The sequence below is a fragment of the Xiphophorus hellerii genome, chromosome 14 (assembly GCF_003331165.1).
Source record: "Xiphophorus hellerii strain 12219 chromosome 14, Xiphophorus_hellerii-4.1, whole genome shotgun sequence".
Classification (NCBI taxonomy): domain Eukaryota; kingdom Metazoa; phylum Chordata; class Actinopteri; order Cyprinodontiformes; family Poeciliidae; genus Xiphophorus; species Xiphophorus hellerii.
The window spans coordinates 13,348,908-13,374,998 of NC_045685.1; the positions used below are offsets into that span (position 1 = coordinate 13,348,908).

Sequence of the window (26,091 nt, forward strand, 5' to 3'; positions counted from 1 at the left end):
TTTTTTGCCCCAAATTGTCCTTGTTGGGAGGGATTTTCTTGAACAAATATAAAATTTATACACGTGAGAGTTTTAATTTACCTAAATGTGTTGTCTCGCTTCTGTGGTGCCAGAATGTATTTTAATAATTAAACTCTTGTGTAAATCCTAAAAACCTCACTTGGGATTTTTTTTCTATATGTTTCTATTCATTTTTGGTCAAACAGTCAAAACATTATCTGGGTTTTTCCAAATGGTGTTAATTTCTAGTAATGAATACATTAAGCATCATATGTATAAGCTTCTGAATTGTAAGATTAAATGTCTCTCTTGTTATTCTGGCATTTAGCAAATAGAAATAATTTAGGTAACACTTACTGGCCTAAACCATAAAAACCTTAGTGTGATTTAATATCAGAGTTTATGTAAATGTCAACATGTTTCTAGCCACATACGAATAAATCTAAACACACAAGATGGTGAGCTAGTATCAAATTTATTCTGAAAGGCACAAACAAAGATGGTATTATGAGTTGAAACAGCGCCACACTGTCCATGTCACTCTCTCTGTAATGTTGACTCTTCATTTAGCACCTTAATATCTGGATTATACATGATTTATAAAGTCACGCATACAAAACAAAACAAACAAAAAAACAAAACAATTGGTGAATAATGTGAGTCAATAACATAAAAATAAAGACGAGGAGCTGTATCACATTAAAGAAATACACTGAATGTCATGAAAGGTACCGCCATAAGCACGTGGTGTCACATTCAGAACATCGTGGTACCTTTCAGGTCAGAGGTGATCTGATCATTTCTTGATTCCCGCTGACGTGTTTGGACCTTTTCCTTTCACATTGGAGCGTACGCTTTACATAGGAGCTGCAGATATTTATGTACAGAGAAGTTCATTGTCAAACAATGTGGAACAACATCTAATGTACCTGGAGTGTTTCACGTCTCAAAAAAGTAAGGCACTCATCAAAAAAAAAAAAAAAAAAAGAAACAAAACATACCATGCATTCAGGACTGGATCCTTCTTTCAGTACATGGTGTACCTAGCGCCCTCTAGTGTTAAACTCTGTTCTGTGTGGCTCCAGGGAGGGCAGATCATAGATCAGCATCTCAAACTACAGAGCAGCTTCGCCGGGCTCCTAACGTTGCGCTGAAACTTTGCTTCAAACACAGAAGAACCTGAACAGACGAGTCTTTCTGAACTGTTAAAGCTGTACTTTTTGTTTTTCATTTAAGCAGAAACTAAACTTATTGGCACATTTAATCAAACCGTATTCCATATCAGCTTGCTTTTTATTAATTTCTTTGTCATTTTAAACCCTGTTTTACCTAATTTATAACCAAAACCCTTCCTCCGATGAGCGGCGTGAGCTCACTGAGAAGAACCGTACACTGACTTCACAAGAATAACCAATCAACACAAAGAAAATCAAAATAAAACAAAAAATCTACATGACGTCCACAAAGAACTCGCTAGGGTTGCCCATGGCCAGGTGGAACGACTGACGGGACGCGGTTAGCTCTGGAGGCACAGAGCCCAGGTCACGGGTGGGAGGGGCTCCTGGAGGGCCCCCTGGAGTAGAGGAGGGAGGAGGGGGCAGCGCCTGGTGCATGGGGGCCGCCGACAGCTGCTGCGGGTGCTGGAGAGCGTGGGCGGCCATGGCCGGGTGTGGGTGCTGGGGCACCATCATCAGCATCATGGGGTTGTAGGGCAGGATGCCCGGCGGGTACGGGGACATGTGAGGTGGCTGCGGCATCCGGTGGTGGTGGGAGCGCTGCGACGAGGCGTGGCTGTGCTCGCTGGGCGCCGACGAGCCGTGGCCGCGTCTCAGGCTGCCGCGGGTGGAGTACTCTGATTCGCTGCCGCTGCCGGAGCGCGACTCGGCGCCGCCGCCGTCTCCAGAGGGGGATTTCTCCCCCCCGCCCACGGTGCTGCCGGGGCCCTTGCTGCTGCGCCGCCGCTCGCCCTCGCTCCTCGTTGAGCCGCTGCTTCGGCTCCCTGAGAAGAGCAGGAACAGAAGACAAAGCCATCTCATTTTACTGGTTCGTAACGTTGCTTTTTCCAGACCTAAATGTTCTTATTTCAGTCGGTTTGGGTCAAAAGTAGGAAAATTCTGTTGAGCGCTAATTTCCTAAACTATTCAAAACTAGTTAAAAATAACGGGAAGCCGTGTATTCCTAATCCAAAAATTCTAAAATTCAAATCAACTAAAAAAAAAATGCAAGTAACATTTCTTACTTTAAATGTCTTGGAGGTGCCAAAAATCCAGCCAACTGGGGTTTTGAGTAAATGGTTGGTTGGTTTAGATGATTATTTCTCAACGTGGGACTTTTTTTTTTTTTGCACTGGACAAATGTACTCAAATTAAATTTTAACATTTTATCCTATATTAAAAGCATGAGTTTTCGTGCATTTTTAACCATGCAGTACAGTTGATTGGCACAGAATTTGCTTGATTTTGTAAACCTGGCGGTTCAGGTTGATCTTTGATGACCTCAGGAAACATTTATTAATATCTTCATGTCACAAACTAAACTTTTTGCTGCACAAACCAGCACAAACATTAGACATGAATTCTGTTTAATTTGAAGAAGGAGGGGAGTCAAAAGTTAAAAGTTCAAAACTGAGTCCATGATAGCTGAAGTCGAAAAATCCCTAAAACATCTTTTTTTTGTTTAATTGACTATAAACTATGTTTTGTCACCTTCGCTGTGCTGGCTGCCCGTGCTGCCCGGAGCGAAGCTGTAGCTGCTGAGTTCATGGTACGGAGGTGGCTGGCTGGAGTAGGGATGCGCTGCGTAGGGCTGGTAGGGGAAGGTGTGCATCATAGGCCACGGGGAGGCGCCGGGGAGCGGCAGGGGGGCGAGGGTGTCCTGATCCGAGGCGCCGCTGGAGCCGTCGTTGTCGTTCAGCGACAGGTTGGCCATGTCTGGGTAGGAAGTAAAAGGACAGAATCAATTTAACCTACAAACAAATTAACCAAGAGGAGTTTTACTCTTTTGAATAAAACTTCTGCATTTCAGAATATGCTGTCTGTAATCTCCTTTGGATTGAGATTGACATATCAGCGACTCACAGTTCTCACAGTCGCTCAGATCTCCGAATACGTAGTAGCACTGCTCGGAGAAAGTGATCTTGTTGACGGTGTGTCGGATGAAGCCCGCCTTCAGAAGGTTGCTGGCGTACTTCCTGGCTTCCCGGCGGTCCTGGAATCCCTCTATGTGGTGGAAGAGCCACTCCACTACGTCTGAGCCTGAAGGCGAGACGGAGACCGAGAGAGAGAGACGGATTCTCAGTGACACCCAGGAAATAAACCAAACATTTATCTCCAGTCAGACGGTAACAGATAGGAGGTTGATGTCAGCCGGTTTCATCCGGTCCAAAATCTTCATCTGAATGTCTTGAGAAAACAGAGCATTTTCAATCAGAGGCTTCTTCAAATTCACTGTATCAGAGACCGTTACAAGTGATCTTCCCTGTCAACAGCCACCACTACATACAGTAACTCTTTAATACAAGTTACACCAACATTTAATTTACCTCTGGGATCAATAAAGTATTTTTCAATTTGAATTTGAATTGACTTTAATTGAAAACTGGTTTTGGATAGGACAAAAAAAGCTAACCTTAAGATTTAAGAATAGCTTTGCCACAACCCTTCCAGAAAACATCCAGCCAAAGGCAAAAGTATGAGGTTGAGATGCTACTTGTTTGATATTTGGCTAAATATTAGCGGAATGCCTTCCTGTCTTGACTGAATGTATAATGTTGACCTCTACATTTGAGAAAATCCACACTAAATTTAAGCCCTAAATGTTGTGTAATCAGCAGGGGTGCACTTATTGCAGTTTTCTGGCCACTTTATTTTATTGAAAATAACTGAATATTTTCCGTCAGTCACTGCAGACCAAAAGGGGCGGTGGGTGCTTTTCATACCTCTGCAACTGTAAGCAAGATTTTTTGTTAAAACTTTATTTCACCAGGCAAAACTTTAATGAACAATTTCTTATTTACAACGTTAACCTGAAAGAGCCAAAATGCTTACAATCCATGGATAAGTTGGCTTAACATTTTTATGTCGGGGAAGACTTGACATTTTTAACTATTGCCAATCACCCAAGATTAAGGGAACCGGGGGTTAACCAGTCGGTCCACCCTTAATATTCAAACCACTGCAACAAACTCCTTCAAATTAAACAGAATTCGTTCAAATGCATCACTAATCACCAAAAATAAGTTAGAAAAACAGCAGATGAAATTATACCACTGCAGACAATAATGAACACTCAGAGGATAAAATAGTGAAACTTTTGTTATTCTAAGGGAACTTCACAATCTCAAAATTAAGTTGAGGGACTCACTAGTAATTTGTCTTAAATGTCTCTAAGCTGCAGGATTTTACGATATAAACAAGTCAGATAAAACATTCGGAATACAAAATTCAAAAGAAAAAGCACCAAATTTGGGCTAACGTGTAGATTTTGTAATTGCTGCTTGTGAGTCAGCTTGCAGGTGATTCCAATTTGGCACATGTTTCGAGCCAGAACAAGTATTTCCATTCGTAGGATTGGGATTTTTTCCTCCCTCCCACAGGTCACACGGTTTTAATTCTGGGAACATAATGGCTGCCCTGTAACCCCCTGAGAGACACAGAGTTAAGGTTTTTTGTTTTTTCCTGCAGTAGTTTCTCTTTTTCTTTTCGTCTCACCCAGGAACGCGTTGGGGATGGTGATTTTAAGCCACATGCGATCCCTGACCTCCAGTCCCGACTCCGGTGAAGCCATGGCCTTGGCGACAGAGGCCATGTCAGAGTGCAGCGACAAGTTAAAGTCATCGAAACCTGGAGAAAAACAGAAGCAAACGAAGCTTTACAATTTCAATTTTTAAAGGTTTTGTTGGCTCTAGTGGCCTTTATTTGAAAGTAGTTCAACAAGAAACAGGGGAATCAGAGAGAGGGAAGACATGCGGCAAATGTCGCCAGGCCTGGAATCGAACCTGCGACTACCGCCACAAGGACTAAGGCCTCAATACATGGGTCGTGCTTTGCCCCTGCGCCACCACAGCACCCCAACAATTTAAATTTCAAAATTCAAAAATACTATATTGATCCCAAAAGGGAAATTAAATAACACCAGTCAGGATCACTTTACTTTTTCACATTTTCAATTGTCGCTATCACATAACATCTTGATGAAAGAAACTGCAGTTTGCAGTCGTAACGAGACATAAATGTATAAAAGTTCAACAGAAGCTAACACAAACCCACCCGGATTCAATCAGATCTAAATCAAGAGGAGAAGCAGATCAAAGCAGCTTTCACTTATCACACAAACAGACAGAGGTAAACAGGATTTATGGGCTAACGTCGTTAAAAGATAAAAGATGAACGGAAACGAAACCAGCAGAACTTGCGTCATTCTGGGCTCGTCTGGCTAAAACTAAGTGGAATGAGTTGAAAAGTGGACTCACGTTCAGTCTCGGTGACGGAGGAGGAGGAGGTGATGGTGCTGAGGGAGGAGCTGCCCGGATACGGAGGGTAAGCCCCGGTCATGGCCACAGAGTGGCTGACCCACGCCGCCGGGTCGATGGGTCGGATCGGCTCATCTGGCAGAGGAAGAGGAGGAAGAGCTGACTGACTGCGGCGTTTATCTACCAGAGGACCTGAGGGGCTCGTGTACTCACTGCGAGGCAGCGTGAAGTAGCCCTGAGGGGCCGGGTCCCAACACTTGGCCACCGTCAGTATGATGGGTCTGCCAAAGCCAGAAAACACCGATCAGTTCACGTTAGAGGCAGAACCAGAAGCATCCAGACTGGAAATCGGCGACTCACCCTGGTTTGTGTACGATCTCTCTGAGAACTCGCACCGCGTCGTCGTTACTCATGTTCTCAAAGTTGATGTCATTCACCTTCGACGGCAAAGAAATTTTGTTGAAATACTAAAGTGTTGCAGATTCATCTATTCTGCTTCTGTTTTTTTTTTTATTATTATTATTATTTGAGGTTTATAACACAAAATATTAACAGAAGTAGCCGTGCATCATTCATCCCTGCAGACCTGCAGCAGCATGTCTCCGGGTTCGATGCGTCCGTCCGCAGCCACAGCCCCGCCCTTCATGATGGAGCCGATGTAGATGCCGCCATCCCCTCTTTCGTTGCTCTGGCCCACAATGCTAATACCCAGGAAGTTGTACTTCTCTGCATTGTTGAGACATCACAGCAGGCCTTTAAAAACAAGCTAAAGAGTGAAGCTTGTCTTTCAACTAAAATATTACCACTGAGTACCGACCCATGTTGAGCGTGACGGTGATGATGTTCAGGGACATCGTGGAATCCGTCACGCTGCTGAAGGACGAGGCCTGACAAACAAATTGATTCAATTGTTATATTTGTGTTAAACTTTTAAAAAGTTCAAACCATGTAAAAAGAAACCAAACACTAAATTTGTGGAAGAGGGTGTTGGAAGTGTTTGTTGTACCCTTTCCAGCCGCGGGGGGCGCTGTTTCCTCCGCCGACGGTGTCGTTTCAGAAGCCTGGAGGCGGTGCTCTGCTCTGTGGCGCTGCTGAACCTACAAGTTTATAGATCAGGAAAAAGGTCAGTAGGAAGGTGAGATCCTCTCCTCAAATGTGCTGCAACTCGGAGAAAAAAAATGGAAAAGCAAGAATACAAACAAACTAAAGCTACTGAGATTTAGCAAAAGCTGTGTATAGTTAGCATTTGATCAGTTTTCTTTCTGATGTTCTCCTTTTGTTTCTATTTCTGTGATAAAGATGTTGATCCAGACTGTGTAGTGGGATTGTCACAATGCAAAAAGCTTCGCCCTTCGTCTTTCACCTGCTCATGGTGTCGTCATCCTCAGAGTCACAGAAGCTGGTCGTGTCCAGCTCGCTGCTCATCACTGTGCTGGAGCTCTCGTACCCTGCCAGGTGGCGCTCCAGGCGGCTCTGACCGTTCATGCGGGGCCCTTGAAAATAAACAGAAAATGGGAGAAATTATGCCAGATGAAGTTTCACGTTTTCCTGTTTTCCCTTGTTGAGTAGAAAACATTCCACAGTCGAACATTCCCTGATTCTATCTGCCAGCGTTTGGAGGGTGGAGGCGGGCCAGATCTGGATAAAGCTCCGTGATAATGGATTGTTTTTGCGAGCGCAGAGATGTGCAGTTTCTCACCGTGCTGGTCCACGCTCTCTCTGTGGCGGGGTCTCTCCCTCCTGAAGGAAACCACGGACTCGGTTTCAGTCTGATCGTCCAAAGTCTCCACGCTGCCCGTAGCGTTGGGACTGCAGAGAACAAAACAGAAATTCAATATTTTCTGCGATCGTTGTAAAGTTTGCGGCTGCTCCTGTGCTTCTTTGAGGATATTTTTAAAGTTCAATGAACCGTTTCGGGTCATGAATGATGAGATTGAGCTTGTTTTTTAAAAACACAGCATGCCTGACGGTCAGCGTTTAGTTACAGGCAATGATCCAGTTACCTGTCACTTCAATGAAGTTTTTCACGTCTGATACTAACACCTGATATGATCTTATCATATTACAATGAATCCAGAAACTAAAGCAGTCACCTCCTGTGGCTTGAATCTCCCGAGAGGATCGGATAGCCGCAGATCTTTCGGCAGCTCAAGTATAAGCGCTGATTTGGTATTGTAATGGAGACGAAACCCGATTCCAGGCACAAAGGCAAATGTTGTGCTAAATGTTAAACCCATGCAGGTAATTCCATATTGTATGAAGAAGGATCCATTATCTTCCACTTCACTCTTCGATGCCTCCCCTGGTATGATTTCAGGTGTGTCCTACCGGCAGTGATCCTTCTTTAAGAAACGCTCATTAATAGAACATAACCAAAAACACTCAAGTTGTTGCTGCAAATTAGATATGTTACACTCTTGTTCCAATCCATTTACTCCAGAGGGAAGAACTGATCTGAGAGTGATGTCATGCCCAACTTACTGGTTTTCCAGTTACCAGCTGGAAAACCAGCTGCATATGCGCTCGGTGATCAGGCTGTCTAACACGGTGCCTTTGGTCACCAAAAATATATATATATGTATAATGACATGGTTAAATTCTCCATTTGCTCTCCAGCTTCCTGTATTTACATTTTTCACCCCCACCCTGGACCACCTGAAAAGATTACAAGTTAAATCTGTTATCTGATTCGGACCAGCGTAAACAAACTAGGTGTGAAAACGCCTCTTAAACGTCTTCGGACTTTCTCACTTTAACGGATTCTTCAGATTTGGAATTGAGGAAATTCTTTCTAACAGAAAAATTCACTTGGTCACTGATCTGCAGATGACCCCTTTATAATAGACTCTGGAAAGCAATGGCTGTTTAGACTTGACAATTGTTTAGATTATAAATACTGCTTTAGTACATATTTTCCTAATAATAAAACGTGTCCTCGATTTAGAGGAAGATTCTATAACTCACATGCTTTTTTGGGGGGGGGGGGGGGGGGGGGTCCCCTAAAACTTTTCTATGAAGGAATAAATCGAGAACAATTCAGACTAATAGTTGTCCTGTAAACAAGAATATGTAGAAAAATAAGAGGATAGTTGGAAAACAGCACCTTGCTTCCGTGTGTTAGCAATGAAAGAAGTTTCTCAAACACTTATGATTGTTTCAACCTCACAGCGAAATAATGAGTTTTATAGATAAATGCATTATCTGACGACAAATCCTTAACTAAAACCTAACTAAAAAGCCAACAGTTGTGAGATTTCTCACATTGCAATAATCTTTTTTGAATGCAACTCTTCTGAAATTAACCGATGGACGTTATTGTTCTGCTAAAGCCTCCAAAACTTTCCTTCAGAGGCACGTTTGGAGAGGCGTTCAGTAATGACTTTCTAAAGTCTAAATCCATTTTAATCGTAATCTTTAGCTCCAAAACCAATCATATGACTGGCTGAACGTGGGAGCTGTGTGAGTAAACCTGCTTAAGTTTACCTCAGTTGGCTCTTAGACACCTTAAAGTTCACTGCTACCAGGACTACTGGTGTGCAGTGAAGCTAACGCAGAAAACCAGACTCGTGTTGAACCATTTTCTTTGGTTGTAGTTTAATAGTTATAATGTCCGCTGTTCAGAAATGTGCAAACAAAACCAAACCCATTTATCTTTTATTCAGTTCTATTAAATACAACACCAGTTGCATTTATTGACACTGGCCTGATAAAAATGTCTTTAAATAAATTATTTTAATTGCAGAATCTTACAGTGAAAAGATCCAGAAAACTTAACCCTTTAATATGAGTTCATTTATTTAGCAGGCGTAAACAATTACCGTGTATGAAATACTTAAGGAAACCCCTGCAATTAATGGCCGACCTGCTGTTAATACTGAAACATAGCAGAGCTAATAGCAGAACTAATTTTTCATTTTTAATATGACCTTTTTAAATAATTGCTCCGACTTCTTAAAATTAACACACATTTGCTTTTCCTGCATAATAAGTTCTCTTATCTTTTAAGAGTGGCTTAAGAAATGGGCCACTGAGTGTATGAGCATAAATTTAAAAAATGTCCCAGGCACATCTAATTTAAATGGAGGTAAAAATAAACTGTTTTTCTGAAGAAAAAATAAATTAATTAATTAAGTAACCGCGAGCGTCCTTAGTATAGATTACAGGGGTGACTTCAGGTAAGGTCAGTTACAAAACCTCTGCAGTATTCTTGCAGGAACCTGATACAGAGAGCGTGAGTTGCTCAAGAGTTTCTCTGTCAAAGACAAAGAAAGAAAGAAAAAAAAAAGTTTACCCCGAACTTTAAGTACAAGGTCTGGAAAATCTTCATGTCCAGCATCCAGGTCATGTCCTACAGGATTTACTGTAGAGTAAATGAGAACAACTGTGCTTTGCTTACTGGAAGGAGGGTGGTCTGGAGTCCCCAATGCCCCCTGTCCTCTCTGCGGGTGGGGGTGGCAGGGGCGGTGGAGGTGGTGAAGGCTGGGTGGTTGTTTCCACAGGGGGCACCACCGCAACTGGAGGCTCTGCAACGGGAGTCTCCGAAGACACCAACTAAGAAAAGAGAGATACACAGAACAAGTGGCGATGAGTTAGAGACAGGACGTACAGGATGACAAAAAGAGAAAATAAACCTATATGTTGAAGCTGAAAGTGAGAGGAGTGGTTGAGAAATTCAAAAGACTGAAAGGAGGAGAGAGGAGGTGAAAGGAGGGGAAACGTCTACCATGTCAATTACTTTGACATAGAAACACTCGACTCTTTACAGACAAACGTCTCAAGGGCAAACTGAAACGCTATCCCACACTTAACCTGTCTCCCTTCATTATCCAGGAAAACTGGCCACACACACAAACAGCAACAATTAGGACGAAAGCCGCACAGCCTCAGATTACAAGGCGCATAAAACAGACAGACAGGAAGGGAATGAGACTGAAAAATGGAGGGATAAAAAGTTTCAATCCAGTGGTCTCATCACTTTGACACTGCACAGACGCTCAGCATGCTCAGAAACACATTACAGTGGATTAGTGTCACAAATTTTAAAACATTGACAGTAAAGCGTTTCCTGAAAATGAGCTCCGTCTGTAGAAACGATCCCAAATGATCAGCAGCATGTGGACAGACGTCCCTGCATGGAAAGATTACAGACTGCTCCAGTCTGCAGATCACATATCAGCTCCTCTGCTCTCCAACCTTTGTTCTCCTTTTCCTTAAATGTTTTTTTTTTCAATCTTATGCACTTAACAGATGCTCCGGCCCCAGATCTGTGTTTCTAGGCCAAGTCTCGATGTTCTGTCTTTGTTTGGATCCAAGCTGCAGGGTGGGGTGAAACAGCTGGGACTTCCACCAGAGAAAAGGAAAGTATTACAACAGTTTTTTGGCAAATCACTTTAGTGTAAGAGTTCACAGGCCATGCGACATGGAGCTAGAGCATCATTGGACAAAGACAGGAACAGGGGCCATCTTTATGTTCAGCAGGTAAGAAGCAGCTGTGCTCTGCCAATGGAGGATGTTTCAATGGACTTTAAACTAGATTCAAAGGGTCTGCAGCATAACTTCAATACCAACAGTTCAGACGCAAGACTCTTCCACGAAATCATACGCAAAAACTCACTTACTGCAATATTCAGATTCCTTTCTCACTCCTTTGGACTAAAAGAAAAAATTATGCTCTGACTCCGTATATTTTATGACATTTATGTTGATTTCCATCCATCCATTGTTTAAGTAGAGATCCTAAAACCCTCTTTTCTCTTCTCAAGTTCTCAAGGAACTTCTTTATAAGCCAGCTGAGAAATGTAACTTCTATACATTCAGTGCACTTTTAATACAAATGCCTTCATACAAAATTCAGAAATATTTGAATAAAAGCCAACAGGTGCAGGTACGAAGAAAATTGTCAAAAAAAAAAAAATAGAACAAGTTTACATCTTCTTACCCACGATACCACTCTGCCGTTAAAACAAGGCAACTTGGCGCTATCGTCGGAAATCTCTTCCTTCACCACCCTGGAGAAAGAAAAAAAAAAGGAGAAGAGAAGTTCAGGAAGCATAAACTGCTCTGTTTTCACAACATTGGTGATGGATGAATGTGGCCTCACAGTAGCACAGCTGAGCGGAGGAACATGCTGCTCAGAAGGAAAACAGTGAAAATGGAGGGAGACAAAGAGCCGACACGTCCAAATAAATGTTTTTGTCTCAAACCAGGAACACGCAAAGTGAAAACATGACAAAGTGCTTCTTCTTGCAACGTCGTCACATCTTTCCCTTGAGGCAGCGAACATCCATCCATCCATCTTACCAGCAAGCACAGTCTTGATGCACGTTTGCTAAAGTATTACCAAATATTACACTCAAGCCCTCTTTGCAATTGCAATATTGCACACACTGAAGGTGGAATCCTGACTAGTTTGATACATTGTGAAGCTCAATCTGAAACATAAAATGTGTTTTAGATTTTTTATTTTATTCAACCTGTGCAAATAAACAATAAAGCAGGGGAACTGGTGGAAAAATACCAATTTTCCCTCATCAGAAAACACAACTACATGATTTGTTCTAAGAATTTAGATCTATGAGGAAACAAGGCAATAAAATAAACATGTAATATTTTAATGAAACAAAGATATAAGATTTGGAATTTTTTTGCCTTAATTTGATGTCGTATACAATTTTCTGTTTCCGGACCCAGCAAAACAGCTGAAACACTGGGTTCATTTAAATCAGAGCTGCTTTTGATTAATCATACATTGACCAATATATTTGATCTGCCTTATTTTTGTGCTATACAAACACAACAATGAGATTCATCTGAATAAATAAATGTAAAATAAAGTGAAACACATTCGCTGTCAGGAATGCCTGAAATCAGCTAAAATGTGTTAATACCTGTAGAAAGTTTCTCTGGAGGAACATAAACCACTTTATTTTATTGTGTTTTCTTTTTTTGGAACAACAAATGAATTGGTCACTTTATTGACGGGAAGCGGCAGGACTGGACGTGACCGTAGCCGCTCTGAACAATGCGCGTTATCCTAATGGAGGCGGCGGCTTTCACAAGCATCCCAGAAACAGTCTGGTGCTGCGCTAAAAATATGCTTCTGGTCTATTTCTGATGGAAGATGTGTCGAACTGCACACAGCAGGCGAGGCAGACAGGCAGTCGGACAGCAGCAGCGCAGAAAGAAAAACATGTCAACCAAACTAACTTCATGCAGCCACTAAAATATCCCACAGGTTTCCTTTGATTTTTGTAAAAAAAAAATATATATATATATATTTAAAAAATTATTTTGTCACTTTCTGTGCAAGTTACACCAGGGCTCAACTTCCAGGTGGTTGAATGGACTTCATGTAGAGTTGCATCATGTTTTTCTGATCCGTATCTTCGTCTTAAAAATGTGTCTCCAAACAAATAAACCAGGCTCTATTGTTTTTGATTGAAAGACAGCTTCTGCTCATTTCATACAGGTGGATTTTCAAATCAACAACACACCGTGAAACGGGTCGAATCAGTCAGGAAACGTTAAGAAAGTAAAAATCCACAATCAGAGAAATTACCAAATAACATTCCTTTGTTTTGCTCGTCTTTCTTTGGAAGTTTTTGTGGCCTGATCAACTTGAAATCGTAAGTTTACCAAATAAAAAGACAGACACTTTTTTGTTCTCCCACACTGTCTGAAGTTAAATCAGGAGCTTTTCTTGCTTTAAGTCAGTTAAAATTACCACAGTCATTTCTATTTGCTAATTGGGATAAATAATTTTGGGAAATTCCAACATAAACAAGAAAGGTTTGGTCTGATTTAACTTCAGACTGTGAGAAAAAAATAAAATCTATATAACTAAAAGAAGCTGCTTGCAAATATCAAAAGGCTCAAACGCAGAACCAGCCGTGCGTCTTCCTCTGTCCCATCAGAGACAAAAACATCAATTGTGAACTTTCCTGCAACACAACGCTATTATTCAAATATTTTTCTTAAACAGGATTACAAAGAGATCCTCTCAGCCGATGTGCAGCCCATTTAGTTGTTTGAAAATCAATCGGCCTCCACTGGGCTTTTGTAAGCAGCTGTTGAGTGCCGGTTTAGAGAGTGTCAGCATAAAGCCGGCTTGTTGTGGGAACGGGTGGGAATCTGCAGCAGGAAGCTGGAAGACAGTAAGTGGCCGCCGGGTGTTGGTCCACAAATGTTTCCTTCATTTATTTAACATTCATGTCTTCACAGACCGTCAGCAGCAGCCGTTATGCAACAGTTTTTCCTTCCTTACTACTTAGTCTAATCAAACAAGTGGAAACAGCGTCAGACAATAAAACAGACATAAACATGGATGTCCCAGAAACATATTATTTCAGTCTTTAAAAGTATGAATGTCCTAAAATCCCCTCCGCTGCCATTCTTCCAGTCCCCTGCAGCCATTACATTCCTCACACTCAACAGCATCAGCTTTCTAATAATTCATCTTCCTGAAACGGCTCCCTGATGCTCTCCCTGAGCACGGAAGAAGATCCAGAAACTCCAACTGAGCTCCACTCTCCCCCCTGTAGACGACGACCCAGACAACGCCGCAAATGGCTGGGATCCCTCCCCTCGTGTTCCAGCGCCGGTTCTGGATCCCCTTCCTCCCCACCGCCACACACGAGGCTCTGGCCGACAGCTGGCCTCGTACCAGGGCAAATGAAAACACACACTCCTCTCCCGGGTCGAAGAGAGAGGAGGGGGAGGGAAAAAAAAAATCCCTGCTTTGACTGGACAGCTGACTCGGAGCTGTGTTTGAATTTTTTTCGTCTGAGCTCAGTTGGAGACGTTCGAATGAGTGAATCAGACCTGGCAGCCGGGTTTGAAGTAGGAGGTGGTTTCTACGGCTGATTCTGAGTTTCCGTACTCCGCTGAGTGGGTCGCCTGCTATGTGTGCAAACAATCGTCCGGAGTCAAAAACGGTTATGTAATGTCGAGTAACACAGAGGAAATCTGTCAGTATTTAAGCTGGCTGTTCGTATCATGATATAAGCGTTTCATATCAGTCGATATCGATAATTGTTGATTATTTTTCTGTTTTAAATATCTGAAATATGGCGTAATCTCTTCTGTTTTATCCACAGTTTTTATTTCATACCTTTCTTTTTATTTTTAAGCAGTTATTAGGCTGCTGTTGTGCAAGTTACTCAACAAACTGTTGCTAGGTAACCAAAGAGTGGGTGAGTTAGTTGATGCCACCAGCCTTTCTTAGTTGGAGGTTCAGCCTCTAACGTGTTTACTCTGCCTACATCTCCCAGAATGCAGTGCGGTTCTGGATTGCAGTTCAGTAAAAATTCTCTATACTGAATACTTTATCAGATGTACTATCTAGTTTTATTACAACAGTTATTGTTGCCGAGTTATTCTCTGGTCCTATTTTAACCATTCATTTTCTGCTCCACCTGTATCCATTGGAAGCAAAAATTCTCTTTTAAATGAACACTTATCCAAAGTCTTTCACAAATACCAATTTTAAGTTCAGTCCTCAACGTCCATCCATCCATCATCTTCCACTTATTCAGGGTCGGGTCGGGTCAGGCTTAGGCCCAGACTTTCCCCTCCCCCGCCACTTGGGGCCAGATCCTCCAGGGAAATCTCATGTTAGAGCCCAGACAACCTGCGGAGGAAACTCATTATGGCCGCTGTTGTATCTGCAGTCTCATTCTTTCGGTCACCTCCCGTAGATGCGTGAATACCGTAGATCGACTGGTAAATCAAAAGTTTTGACTTTGAGCTCAACTCTTTCTTCACCAGGACAGACCGGTACAGCTCCCGCATCACTGCAGAGGGCGCAAACCAAGCCGCCTATCGATCGCTCTCATTCATGAACAAGACCTGAGTTACTTCAACTCCTCCAGAGCACAAAAACCTAAGCTGTGATGTGGCAAATCAAAGATAAATGGCATAATTTAAAAATAAATAAATTAAACACCCATCCGGACTTGCAAAATGTTGAAGTCAAATTATATTCTTTTCCAAATTTTTCAAGGATGCGTCAGAACCTCATGTAAATATTTTCACAGGTAGAAAAGACGAGATCAAGATTATGATATTCAGTTTAACACAGAATACCAGGCAGACCGTATGGGTAGACTGCAACCAAGATGATAGATAGGTAACATTGAAAGTGATTTAAAGTGCTCTGAAAGCCTTTTTATTTGATAAAGCCAATATTCGCAAGAGCTGCAGAACATATCCAAGAAAAATATAAACGTGCACAATAATAATATCGTAATGATAGTCCACGATATTTCAGTTGCTGTGTCTTTATTACCTGCATCTGATTAAAATAGCAGTCTCAACTGGATGAACTCTTACTGCCCTCAATGTTCACATTTTATATAGGCGATAGTACAAACTTTTGACAACAAATCATTTAATGTAAAGAAGACGTTTAAAATAAAACTAAGATGTTTACAGCTGTTTCAAGTAATAATTTATACACTTTGCTTGGATATTGCCATCAAACCTTCAAAAAAAATGTTTTTTGGCTGTCCAGCCATTTAGAATAAAAATCAATGCATCGACTTGCAGCAGTCCAAAAAGGTCAACTTAATTATGTTGGAAAGCTGCAGCAACAGATAACACTCTGCTGTGGGACAAACAAAAATCCAGTGTTTTTCTGAGAAAACATGGAAGTTCATTCATAAACTAAATATTCTGCGTCTTCAACTCAAGTGTTTCTAAACAAGGGCTCAACAAAGACTTAAAAAGAGGGAGAAAAAAACAAAAGAGGTAATTTATAATACTCTGGGTATATTTACGTTGTCAGCAGGGATTCTTACAAGTGCAGCAGTAAATAAACCTCTGGTGTGGTTGATGAAATGCCTCAGTCTGTTGCATAATCACAAAATCCTGTGATGGGTCAAAAATCACAGCCACAAACACACCGATAGTTACATAAATAACGGCAGGGACCACGATTCAAAAACTCAGAGTGATTGGAAAATTGGGATGGCAAAAAAAAGAACAAGGCTGAGGAATATTACATCATGTTGAAGTACGGGACACCCACAGTAATCAAAGCTACAACCAAGAAATTATGAATGAATCAGATTTACTTTAATACCTCCTCCTGCAGGGTTTCTCAAACTTTACTGGACGTCATAAAGATTTTGCAACAGAGCAACACAAAGCAGCGGATAATTGTGAAGTAGAATCAGAGAGACGCATGGTCTTCTAAAATTGTTGAAGATGAAAATCTGAAAAGTTTGTAAGCAGCCACATTGCACAGTAGTTTGTTGTACTTTCTAAAAGTTTGGAGGGCTTATTTCCCATCAACAGAGACCACTGAAAAGCATCCCCCACAGCATGATGCTGCCACCTCCATGTTTTACTGTGGGGACGTTCTGCTGAGGATGGCGTGCAGTGTGAAGTTTCCCAGCATGCATCATGTTTTGGTTAAAAACTTCCATTAAGCTCTCATCTGACCAGGACACCTTCTTCTACAGCTTCTCCCAGCTAAATATAAATACACGTTTTTCATGTTACTTATAACAGATTTAACAAACCACTTATAATCATCTTTATACTTCACAGTTACACACTTTGTGCTCTTTTATCAAGAGATGCAGCAATCCTATATTAATATTTGTTTTGGTCCTGATATTGAAAAAAAAAATAGATGGGGTACTGTAATGATGTGCCCAATCTATGAGGGTATGTCTACTCAGTCTAATTCTATGTTTTGTGCACTGAGCGACATCATGCTTCATTATTCATTTCACATTATATTTAGAAGTCCTAATTGCACTTCAAATGTTTCACCAAGGTAGCCAAGCTGTTGTTTTTATCAGTTTCTTTATTATTTATTTCACGTTTGCCGTTACACTCCTAATTGCGCTGACTGAACAAATTAGTCGTTTGTTTATGTTGGCCAAGCTTGTGAATCTAATGGTGTGTTTCAATGAGCTGCACTGGTGCAGAGTTATCAAACAGATTTGTAATTCAGTACATTTATGTAAAAAGGAAAAAAAAGAAGAAGTTTCAAGTCAATTCAAAATGATCAGATTATTGGATCGTATCGGACGATAATAAACCACAGATATCTGTAGCGGTATCAAAAGTGAAAAACGTAGATTGGTATTTTTTAGCACATATAATATTACAAAATGTCATTAATTTTGTGGTTGTCGTGCGAGAAAATTGTTTTTAAAAAATTAAAAGACGTATGAATAACCTCCTTCTGTGTGGGGAGTGCCGAGTCAACCTAGACTTAAAGTAAAGCAATCTTGCACAATCACGAGCTTGAATTCGGGTTTGCCTCTGCAGCCCTGGTGCCATCCAACAAGGGGGAAAAAAAAACATCCAAAACTACAATGCATTTAACTGAAACCCTGAGGGTCTCACCGGGTGAATAAACCACAAACTCACATTCCTCTGCAGGAAAATGCACAGCAGCCACACAGGAGGAGAGAGAGGGAAAAAAGAGGATTAATTGATAGAGGAGACAGCTATTTCTCAGAGAGGGTCGGGAGAAAGCCAGGGAATGAAAGGATGGCTGGCAGGCCAAAGTGTTGAAGAGGTAGGGAGGAGGGGGGGGAAACCCTGGCTTCAGTCCTGAAGGAAAGAAAAGGCAAGGATTTCACCAGATGATGGGCTCAGGAAGGAAGGGAGGGAGGGATGAGGATTAGGGTAAAGAAAAGCAGCAGGAACAGGGAATGTTTCCCATTGTAATGATGATGTTTAGTGAGAAAAGTCCCAACCTGAAGGAGCAACGGATGTTTATCAACACTCTTGGCATCTTTTAAGAATATTTTTTACTTATTCTCCCTGCAGCTACAGTTGGAAATACCCCTCCGATCTCTAATTTGGTTCAAGTTTAAGTTCCTGCTCCTGCCCTCAGACACTTCTCGGGAATTAAAACTACCTTTCGTGGTTTTCCTGCTTGTGCGTTGCGCGGAAAGCATTAGAGGGGAAATTCAGAGCAGCTCACCCAAAGTCTTGGTCCATGGACTTGAAAAAGAATTTGTAGTTTGGCTTGTTGAGGACCTGTTTAAAATCCAGCAGGGTGATATTTTCTGCAGCTATGGGGATCTTCACCAAGTACGGGGTCTCCTCCTCGTCGATGTGATAGATGATTTTGGTCTCCGCCATCTCTGCGCTGGTGAAAAAAGCCGGACCTTTCCCCCGAAGAGACAGGCTACGGAGGGAGCCGAGGTAGCGTTAACTTTGTCGGGGACTCAGCTAGGTAGCTAACGAGATGCAGCGCTGACGGGACGGGGCCGCTGAGATTTTTCAGCCCGAGCCCACGGACACAAAGCGCTGAAAAGTCCTCGCTCTAAAACCTCCGTGGACGACTTTCACGCTCGCGCCGACGCTCCTTCCCTCCGTTACCGAGGGGCAGAAAACGGCAAACACGCTACATCCACACGGCTAAAACTTCCAGCAACTTTTCCCCCAACAAAAACATAAAGAGGAGGGGGTTGTCTAAAAAACTTTTTCACCGCTCGTTGCGAGCCAACGCGGCGTGTGACGTAAAGACGTTCCCCCCCCAAGTTGTGTTTTTTTTTTTACGTGCTGCCCCAGCCGTGCTCCCAGGTAGGGAGTTCAAAGAGTGCCAATATATATATTTTAAAAATAAAAATAAAAAATAAAAAAGATGCCGTATCAAGGTGAAGAAATCCTCAGGGATAGTGGAAGGCTAATAATAAGTTCAGGGGTGTCCAGGTATTTTGTCCATTTTTTATTCATTAAAAAAAAATCCAAAATTCAATTTAATGTGTTTTATTTTATTTTAACCTGCTCGCAATGAACTAAGCAGACAATATTTTTTAAAAACAGTGTTTGATTTTTACAGAAAAGAATCCCAACTTTAAGTTTGAGCACACAAACAAGGAATTTGACTGAGATTCTGCTTTGCTCCAAATGAAGACATTTGGAACATTTTTAAAAGCAGAACAAATCGTGGCAAAGACTTTGGTATGTTTGTTTTCTTATTGCAAATCAGGCATGCAACTTTTCTACTGCGACAAGAACAGAAAATGGGTCACTCTTTCCTTCAAAACAGTTGCTGTAAATAACCACGATTAATCAAAAGCCGCCTCTATGTCTGATTTAAAGTAGAATTTGTTGGATGTTTGTGGTCCTACCTACTACAGCCAATTCATTCACAGCTGCTAGTAATTTTTTTTGTTTGTTTCAAAACTTTTGATTTAAAAAAAATACAGATAGTTTGACAAGGTTATTTACTTTTCATCTTTTTGTCTTTAAGTATTTTATATGCTTTACAACTAAAGAAAGAAAAGTGTGCCATTGAATCTCATTCAGAGTCTGTGTATATAATTTAATGTTAATAAAAAATTTTTACAGTTTGAGGATATTATTTCCTGAATTGTATTTTTAATGTATTTCACTTGATAAAGATATATATATATATATATATATATTAATAAACTTTAAATCACTTTTTTGTGTTTATCAACAGTTTACTAAATGGTTTGGAATTAAATAACTTTTTTTATCATGTCTGATTACTAATTGCTCAAAATGTAAAACAACTGGTCAGAATCAAGATTGCTGTAAAAATGTTGCATCCTGGGTTTGGATAATACCCAGCCATTTATGGTGTAGAAATACAATTAGCTTTTTTGGCGGGGGGTTAAATATATTTAACAGACATTTTAAGTACAAAGACTATATAAAGGGGTTTAAAATATATTTATTGAATATTGATTTCAATAAGAACTGAAGTTGACAACTGCAATTACCAAAAAGGGAAAATATGTTCATACATAATATGCATATATTGATCTTTAAAAAAAAAACGTTTGTGTCTAAATAATGAAGGTAGAACATAAAATGAATCGGGGTAATAAATAACATCTACCAAATGTCCTTCTGGTGGGTTACGTTTTAATGTCTACTGTTGCCAGAAGACAAAAAAAAAACCCAACATATTTTTACTGTAACTATCAAATATATACCAGAAGAAAATATATTCAAGCAGTAGTCTGTGCCGAATGTGGCATTAGGAAAAATTGACACTCTAAGGTTTCTCTTAGAGTAACAACAGTTTATTAGTCCTCACCAGTCGATGCTTTGGTTATACCCAGGTCTATGGCTACTGATAGTTCTGTTACAGACATGAGATGATGGTGTTTTTACAAAACTTAAACTCACTAAAAAAATCTTTCAGCTCATTCACATAAATTAGCAACAAAATCTTGAAAATCGCTTACAAAATTACTGTTTTAGGCAATACGCAATATTAATGCAATATCCTCCTTATAGCACCAGATAAAAGTTTGTTTTCAATCAATCATCTGCCTTATGTTCAATTTACTAACTTCCTATAACCGCTAGCTGTGCTGCAAACTAACGGCTCGCACATAAAGAGGAACAAGTAAAGATTCAGGAGCAGCTTATAGTTAATATGAGTTAAAATACTTTCAAATTAAGCTTTTTAATTTCATCAGTGCTGTTTAACCAGTTTAATTTGAGAAATAATTATAATTAATTAAATGTGTTTCTCTTAAACAAATAAAAAACACTCAAAGCACAAAATACACACGCACTATACAGAAAAAGGAAAAGTAAACACAGGAGGATTATCCAACAATTACATTACAGAATCGGTACTGCTTGTCAGAAACTGCTGTTCATATTCATATTGTTCACCTCAGACACTTTTAAATGGGTCCCAGACCAGATAAACATTGTAGTAGTACTAATAATAATCATAATAATGGTGATGATTATGACAATAATAGCATAAATGAACATCTTTTTTTAACAACATATTCCTTTAGGAAACTTTGCAACATTTTGTGTAGGTGAGGCAGGAATCCTTGGCAGAGCAGTTCTGGTACAAATATATCCTGTGTTATAATATTGTCAAGCATCACATGTTGCTAAATAGGAAGTTTCACTTACTGGCCACTTCATTAGGTACACATCTCTAATTGATTCTTCACTAAGACTGCAAATCAGTTAATCATCAAGGCATCTAGACCTAGTGTAGAAGATTTGCTGAAGTTCAGAACGGGGAACAAAGAGGTTTAAAGTGACTGAACGTATTTTTTTGGTGCTTGCTATTAGGGTTTTGATGCACAACAGAGAATAGTTTGAAAGAAGAAAAATATCCACTGAGAGGCGGTTGTATGGACAAAAAGGCCTTGATGTCAGAGGAGAAAGAGCAGAGTGGTTCCAGATGATAGAAGGACAACAGAACCTCAAAAAGCCTCTTATGAACTTCTTTTAATTGCCCTAGTCATCTCTGGATGGACACAGTGTACCCATCTTCTGATGGTTACTGTGTTCTCATCAGTAAAGCACTTTTGGGATGAACATCAGACGCATCTGCAGCAGCTGTCATGATATAAAGTCAATTTAGACCAAAACTCTCTGAGGAATAATTCTTGCGAAGTGCATCTAATAAAGCGGCCAACTATGCCAAAGAACAGACGTGTAGAGTTTATTACAGTCATGTGACACTAGAGGGAGCTCTTCATCCATGTAAGAAGAAAAAAAAAGGAGCGATAGCACCAACCATCCACAATGAGGTATTTAAGTAAATCTTCATCAGTCTAAACAGAAATCACTCACATATTGTCTTTATGTCAGGAGTATCTGCTGCCAAAGTGACCCCACCCACCCACCAATTAGATTTTCCTGTTGAACAAGTGCGGTCCAAACACCACGCCGACCACGCAGGTGATCACAAAGAGCACCCAGAATATGACGGCCAGCAGCTGCACGCACAGCAGGGTCCTCCGGCTCTGCTGTATGACCCCCTCCTCGCCCACCAGGTCCGCGGCCGCGCCGTACGGCCTGTCCGGGTGCATCTGCTGCACCTGCAGGCTGACGGTGGGCAGGACGATGAAGCGGCTGTCCCTGCCGCCTCCGCTGCTGCTGTTGGCGCCCTCCAGAGAGAGCACCACTCTCTGGGTGACCGTCGCCACGCGTGTGGAAACTGTCGCCGGCATCCGGAAGGCCGTCACGCGGGGCAGCCTGCACATGATTTGGGAGTTGCAGGGTAAAGCGAGGGTGTTCCCAGTGCGCAGAGGGGTTAAATGGCGGCAGAGGGGACAGGGAATGGCTTGTGGGCCGCCGCGGGGGTCAGCGGGGTCACAGGGGTTGAGCTGGATCCTCTGCAGGCACTCTGTGCAGAAGACATGGAGGCACTCCAACATCCGGGGGCTTTTGTTATACTGGTTGTAGTCTTGGTAGCAAATGGGACACTCTAAATCTACAGCCTCCCCGGGGCTGGTGCTGGGGCAGGGGGCTGCACTAACTGGTTCCCCCTGCTGGGACCCTGGAACAACGTCCTCTGGCATGCCTGGAGGATGGATGGACACAGCTGAACTCTGAGGAAAGGTTTGACTGAATCTTTTCCAAAAACTGGGAAAATCTGTAATGAGAAAAGTAGTTATAAGTGTTCCAGGAAATTATAGCTGGAAGTGTCCCAGCATTTGCTCCCCATGAAGGACTTCTTTGTTTATACAACTTAAATCAACAGATTTGCATCATGAGTCACAGCATTCCCCTTCTTAGCCCCTCCATATGCTGTGTGTGTGGGTGTGTGTGTGTGTGTGTGTGTGTGTGTGCGTGCATGACTGCACAGGATGGGGGAAAATAAAAGAAAAGGCGGAGTTGTGAACAAAAATTAATAAGTCACTGAAATCCTTTTCCACGTGTATTTGTGTTGGAGCACGTTCACTGACTTTTGGTTTAGTCATCTACAGGAATCGTCCACTGACTCATTGAACATAAGAAATCTTGGGGGAAGTACAAACAGTTTGAGAAGAGCTGCTAAAGGGGACTTGTGTGTTGTGTGGTTTATAATTACTGGAAATGGGGAAGTTCAGTTTTCAAGTGGATCTGAGAACAACAGAAAGAATCTGGTCATGTTTGCTTCTTTGATTTTGGTGCAAAAAACGTTTGATTTCCAGTTTGTCAAATTGTCTCGTTATCTTCAAAAAAAAGATCTTGATCAACAGTACTTCATGAAAGGTCATTCAACATTTTTCTTTAGGATTGGTCAGCTGTCCTGACCATTTCAGAATATGAATGTGCTCAAATGAAGAAACAAAACTAGAAAAAGAAAACAAAATAAAAAGTGTCAGGCTTGGCATGAACAGTGTGAAAGTCACCATAAACAAGGTGGGGGAACCAAAAAACATCTGACTTCGTACTTCTTTCATTCTGTTAAATTTTGAACTACTTATTCTTTATTATTATTATTATTATTATTATTATTGTTGTTGTTGTTATTATATTAATATTTGTTCTAAAATACTACTTTCCTTCTGTTAAACATTCTTGTCTTTAATATATTTCATGGGTTTTTAAAGAAATTGTACAAACCAAGTCTTTATCTCATTCCGCTGAGGCTCAGTTAAAACTTGTCTGCTAGCTTGTCTTTTATGTGTTGACACAGTCCAGAATCATCCTTTAATTTTGGAGCATGTGTGCACAAATAATGTAGAGATCAGCATAAACTCATGATGTTACATTATGTTATGGTAAAATCTTAATGTACTAGCAAAAATGTGAAATAGTAGCATCTGAAAATCACGTGGATGCTATTTTTGCATTTCCCCCATAGTTATACATTCCTGAAAACAATTCAGAATGACATAACTCAGATTAATACTGAATCCTGTCCAAATCCACCAGATTCACCACCACAGTTATTACAGCACACCTCCAACATCAGATCCTGCTAGAGTAAAAAAAAAAAAACTTGCTCTTTTATGCTAGTGGCAGATCATTACTCTCTAGCTTTTGTGGATGTTTACATCTTTTAACTATATTTTCTTCCACAGAACACCACCACTGACAACGACAATGAAATGATTGCTTTTGGAAGAGATTACTTCATCATTTTAACCCGTGTCATGTCTAATATGTAACTTAGCTTACAGTAAAAACTGTGCTTGCAGACTTCACTGAGCTTTTGCACCGACTGAATGGAAACACGACAAGCGAGCCGGCTGTCAGATGAAATAATGGAAGGGTTCGCATGTGTTCTTCATTATCAACAACTAAACGGGGAAAAGTGGATCCCCGGGGCCTAAACATGAGCAGTCACAGACTGAGGTATGATTCAGTGTTTGGTAACTGTCAAATGAACCAATAAGCCAATGGTGTGACTATCCAAGACAAACAGGAACATTTCCAGTCACTGGTTACATAAGGCCACAGACCTGGAAAACAAGGATTTATTTTCTCTTTTACCAAGTAATTTGATAAAAAACTGCTAAACTTAAATAGTTTGCTGTTGTAGGAGGGATTTGAATTCTAGAGGATTTACGGACCTCCAGACTTTATGGATCTGTTCCCATCACAGAGTTGTATTTGTTTCATTTTTAACAAGCCAGTCTGACTTAACTCTTATCTGGGAAACAATAACTACTGCAACTCTGTTTTCATATTCAGTAGATTTGGCTCATTCACAGACATCCTAAATATGACTTTTCTTCATAAGTAAAAACTGAATGGACACATTCACTGTCAAAAATTACTTAATGCCTCATAATATATAGTAAATTTGGACTCTTAATAATTCAAACACCTTGTAAGCAGCTCCAGGTGAATGTATTTGTTAATGCATAACAATAAGGTAAAGTTGTGTCAAACCTTTGAATTTCTGTAGAAATAAGCACATTACATTGTTTGTAGATTTGTTTAACGTAGACTGATACATCTGTGCCTGTTGTTTGTGGTTTGCTTCCAAATTTCACATGGGAACAACTAAAAGCCAATCTGGTGCTGACGGTGGTGGTAGGAGGTGGGATTGTTGCTTTGGAGATTGGGTCCCTTGCATCACCCCATGGCAACCTGAAGCTTTTCCTCTCACATCTGTGCAATCAGAGCAAAAATAAACTACATCACATGACCTAATGTGCTTATTTCTTAAAGAAGAAGTCACTAACTGTGAGCTCAAAATGATATAACGTGGTTGGATTAAAAAAAAAAAAAGGCATCATCCCTTCTTTGAAGCAGATAAAACGGAAACTCACCTGCAGCAGAGCCTTTTGATCAGAGCTCTCTTTAGTTCCTCCTCCCAGGGTGGGTACTTTCCCTCTCACACACATCCATAAATGTTGCCATGCTGAGACAGATCACCTCTCGCCTCTGAGTCTTCAAAGCCAAAGCTTTGATATTCCAAATCTACGAGCCTGAGCTCGTGTTTTGTTCCACCTCAGCTGGTTTCTCTCCTCTTCTCCGACTGGTCCCTCATGAGGTGTCTCTCTGGTTGTCTTGCCAGTAATTAAACCCTTGGTGATGACAAGGTAACCGGGACACAAAGGACAGAAAATGACAGATAGGAGTCTCTTTATCATGACTTAAAGTGCTCGGCTCGCACATTATGTTATTACGGTTCATCACAGTCAGCGCTTTGTGGTTCAAAAGTGTGAAGCAGGGAGTCATTACTGATATCTCCACTTTATTGTGTGCTCCTGTTGATGTTGAGACAATCCTATTTAATAGTGCTAATAAGACGGTTTACTTTAATAGGATGGTTTACAACCTAATGCACCCCGGCTTCCATCAGCAGTGTTTCAGATACTTACCCCAAGGAAGTGAAATTATCCAGGAAATGTGGCAGGATTTAAAGTTCCCTGAAGCAAGGAATAATTATACACACATTATTAAAGGAGGAA

At 41.0% G+C, this 26,091-nt stretch overlaps 2 protein-coding genes across 2 annotated transcripts; both read right to left on the reverse strand.

Annotated features, from left to right (window-relative positions):
• Window positions 1-456: 456 nt before the first annotated feature.
• On the reverse strand, window positions 457-18,577 carry dvl2 (dishevelled segment polarity protein 2). Its single transcript, XM_032584073.1, has 15 exons — window positions 18,417-18,577; window positions 11,409-11,478; window positions 9,867-10,021; window positions 7,170-7,279; window positions 6,834-6,963; window positions 6,477-6,567; window positions 6,288-6,357; window positions 6,057-6,196; window positions 5,831-5,907; window positions 5,684-5,751; window positions 5,471-5,605; window positions 4,710-4,841; window positions 3,078-3,254; window positions 2,706-2,930; window positions 457-1,999 (listed from the first exon to the last, which is right to left on the reverse strand). The coding sequence occupies exons 1-15, from the start codon at window positions 18,575-18,577 to the stop codon at window positions 1,449-1,451; spliced, it is 2,292 nt and encodes a 763-aa protein (XP_032439964.1). The 3' UTR covers window positions 457-1,448.
• A 1,579-nt stretch (window positions 18,578-20,156) lies between these two features.
• Window positions 20,157-25,770, reverse strand: LOC116732188 (E3 ubiquitin-protein ligase RNF152). Its single transcript, XM_032582180.1, has 2 exons — window positions 25,447-25,770; window positions 20,157-22,832 (listed from the first exon to the last, which is right to left on the reverse strand). Exon 2 carries the CDS (start codon window positions 22,756-22,758, stop codon window positions 22,084-22,086), a length of 675 nt encoding a protein of 224 aa, XP_032438071.1. The 5' UTR covers window positions 22,759-22,832; window positions 25,447-25,770; the 3' UTR covers window positions 20,157-22,083.
• Between the last annotated feature and the right edge of the window lie 321 nt (window positions 25,771-26,091).

Bases quoted from the DNA above. Each gene is read 5' to 3' on its own strand.
- dvl2 (XM_032584073.1), bottom strand. From the start codon at position 18,577: ATGGCGGAGACCAAAATCATCTATCACATCGACGAGGAGGAGACCCCG. The intron at 7,280-9,866 runs GTAAGCAAAGCA...TGTTCTCTGCAG, and splicing joins TCCAGACCACCCTCCTTCCA to TCCCAACGCTACGGGCAGCG. The intron at 4,842-5,470 runs GTGAGTCCACTT...GTTTTTCTCCAG, and splicing joins CTCCGTCACCGAGACTGAAC to GTTTCGATGACTTTAACTTG.
- LOC116732188 (XM_032582180.1), bottom strand. From the start codon at position 22,758: ATGCCAGAGGACGTTGTTCCAGGGTCCCAGCAGGGGGAACCAGTTAGT.